Below are 2338 nucleotides of genomic sequence, written 5' to 3' on the forward strand. Positions count from 1 at the left end.
TCTCTATAGCCAAGAAAAAACCTTAATTCAGATTGCCAGAATCTATTTCTTTCTTGTCTGAGTACAGTTTGTAATATGGACACCAGCAATACCCATTACCAACTGAAGTTCTATATTCTCCTTTGGCATTAGGTTGCAGAGTCTGAAGAGGAAACTGCTGGCGGTTTGCTATTGACACAGGCGTCGAAAGAGAAGCCTTCTGTTGGAACAGTGAGCACTTCTGTTTGTTATGCATTTGCCGCAATTAATCAGATGACCTGTGATCATAACTGCTTATAACCTTGAAATTGAAACACATCAACTATGAAATAGTTGCATCCCTTCACATAATTATCGCTCTGCGAGGTGTTGTTTACCTTGATATGTGTACTTATTAATGTTAATTAATAGTATATGTGCTCTTAAGCTATAAGGAAAGGAGGAACACCAGATTTGTATTGCAGAAGTGTGATTTATAGTCTTGTCTAGTCTAACTAGTCAGTGACCAAGACTTCTTTTTCCCTGCTGTTTTCTTGGCAATATATTTTTGCTCATTTTGTGGTCACACCTGTTTTTTCCTGTTGCTTTTGTGGCTTGCCAGTTTCCACAATGTTGTCTTGGGAGATACTACTTTAGGTACATCACTAGTAGTAAAACTGAAACAGCTGTGGAGATCCCTACATGCTTAACAAGTAGTACTCGATTTGCTGGTTGACTAGGTTTGATAGATAGACTAGACCTTAACTGCGGTGCCAATCCTAAATTTATTTCTACTACCATATGAAATATGAGCAATCAGGCACACCATACTCCATCATTTAATCTTTATTTTTTGCATTTCCCACATGCACTCTATACATGACTGGTTGGGACATGACTGCATGACTATGAGCAATCCTCCTGTCCTGGGTAGCTATCCACGTTGATATAGTCATATAATCTTGACGCTTAGACTTGTCGCATGAGTTACTGAGTTGTGACCACTTCTTTGGCTGAAACAGGTGGTCGCTGTTGGCCCTGGGGGTTTGGGCGATGATGGCAGCAGGACGCCCTTGTCAATCACTCCTGGGAGCAGCGTGCTGTACTCCAAGTATGCGGGAAGCGAGTTCAAGGGTTCGGAAGGCGAGTACATCGTTCTCAGGTCATCCGACGTGATAGCTGTGCTGTCATCGTAAGGAAAGCCTGTTCTGCTCATGTGAACTAGGAATTTTGATATTTAGTCCAAAACCTTGTTTGGTTATTTCTCTTGCTTTGGATTGGCGAATTGCTTCTTTGCTCTATCCTGTCATGGTGGAAATGAGTTTTTAATAATAAGATGACGGCTTATATTTCAGAAATGACTGTTTTGCTTCTAAGCGCCTGGGTTTGGTGGTTTGGTGGGCGTCTTAACATTGACAGGTAGCGTTTATCACGAAGATTGACCGTCTGAAAACAACCTACCCATGTAAGAACACTTGGTAGTTGTAGTCAACGAGCATGCGGACATCATTTGGCTCGGTTGGTGAACGACTATACTGGATAATACGGAGTACTCCTCTGCTAGAGTTGGTGTACTCCTCTGCTAGAGTTGGTGTATCTGTACAGAAGATTTGTCTTAGGAGGGTGAGGGTTTAGTCATACAAAATGCTATTTGTGCGTTGTTACCTAACCAGCTCGCTCTTGTCAGCGGGATAGACTGACAAATCGTCTGTGCAGCATCTGAAAGACAATGTCCAACAGAAAGACAATGTCCAACAGAAACTGATGCCACCCGGAGAGCGAAAGGCAGAGCTTAACAAGCATGCAAAAAATTCCCCAGTCAATTCTGGCGACCTAGCTTTTCCCAGCCTGCAGTTCCTGAAGGAAAAATCAGTGCCCTGTCACGACTTTCGCACTGTCTCTGGGACGCGAGAAGCTGGCCAGGTCGACGCCGCCGTCCCCCGCCACCTGGTCAACCAAAGCCACGGCTGCGTCCTCATCGGCCGCACCCGCGCGCGACCGAATCAAAACACAAAACCTCCGAAGACCCCGTGCCGCTTTCCGCAAAGCACGAGATCCTCTGGACTGCAGTCGTCCGACACGGTCACATTCGCACCTCCAAACTTAATCACGCCGCGGCGACGTGCGCGTATATAGCCCGCTCCGCTCGGCGCGCCCGGCACGGCACGCACAGGATTGTCTCTGTCTGTCTCCACGGGACCGATGGCGGGCCACGGAGGACACGACCACGACGCGCTCTGGGCCAAGCTCTGGGAGCTGGAGCTGCAGCTCGCGGCGTACAAGCTGCTGCACGCCGCGCGGCGCGGGGAGGAGGACGACGCGGGCGCGGACGGCGTGCGGGAGCCCGCGGGGGCCGACGCCTGCCGCCGCGGCAGGCAGT

The 2338-nt window shown here is 48.2% G+C and overlaps 1 protein-coding gene across 1 annotated transcript in view; it reads left to right on the plus strand.

Moving 5' to 3' along the window:
• The window catches only part of LOC119309481 (20 kDa chaperonin, chloroplastic-like), a 4784-nt gene extending 3468 nt beyond the window's left edge, over positions 1-1316 (plus strand). Inside the window, exons 5-6 of the mRNA XM_037585472.1 lie at positions 133-210; positions 981-1316. Of these exons, the coding sequence (XP_037441369.1) occupies positions 133-210; positions 981-1154 (252 nt within the window). The 3' untranslated portion in view covers positions 1155-1316. The remainder of the gene's footprint in view (positions 1-132; positions 211-980) is intronic.
• The last annotated feature ends 1022 nt before the right edge of the window (positions 1317-2338 follow it).

Source organism: Triticum dicoccoides, chromosome 5B, assembly GCF_002162155.2.
Source record: "Triticum dicoccoides isolate Atlit2015 ecotype Zavitan chromosome 5B, WEW_v2.0, whole genome shotgun sequence".
Classification (NCBI taxonomy): domain Eukaryota; kingdom Viridiplantae; phylum Streptophyta; class Magnoliopsida; order Poales; family Poaceae; genus Triticum; species Triticum dicoccoides.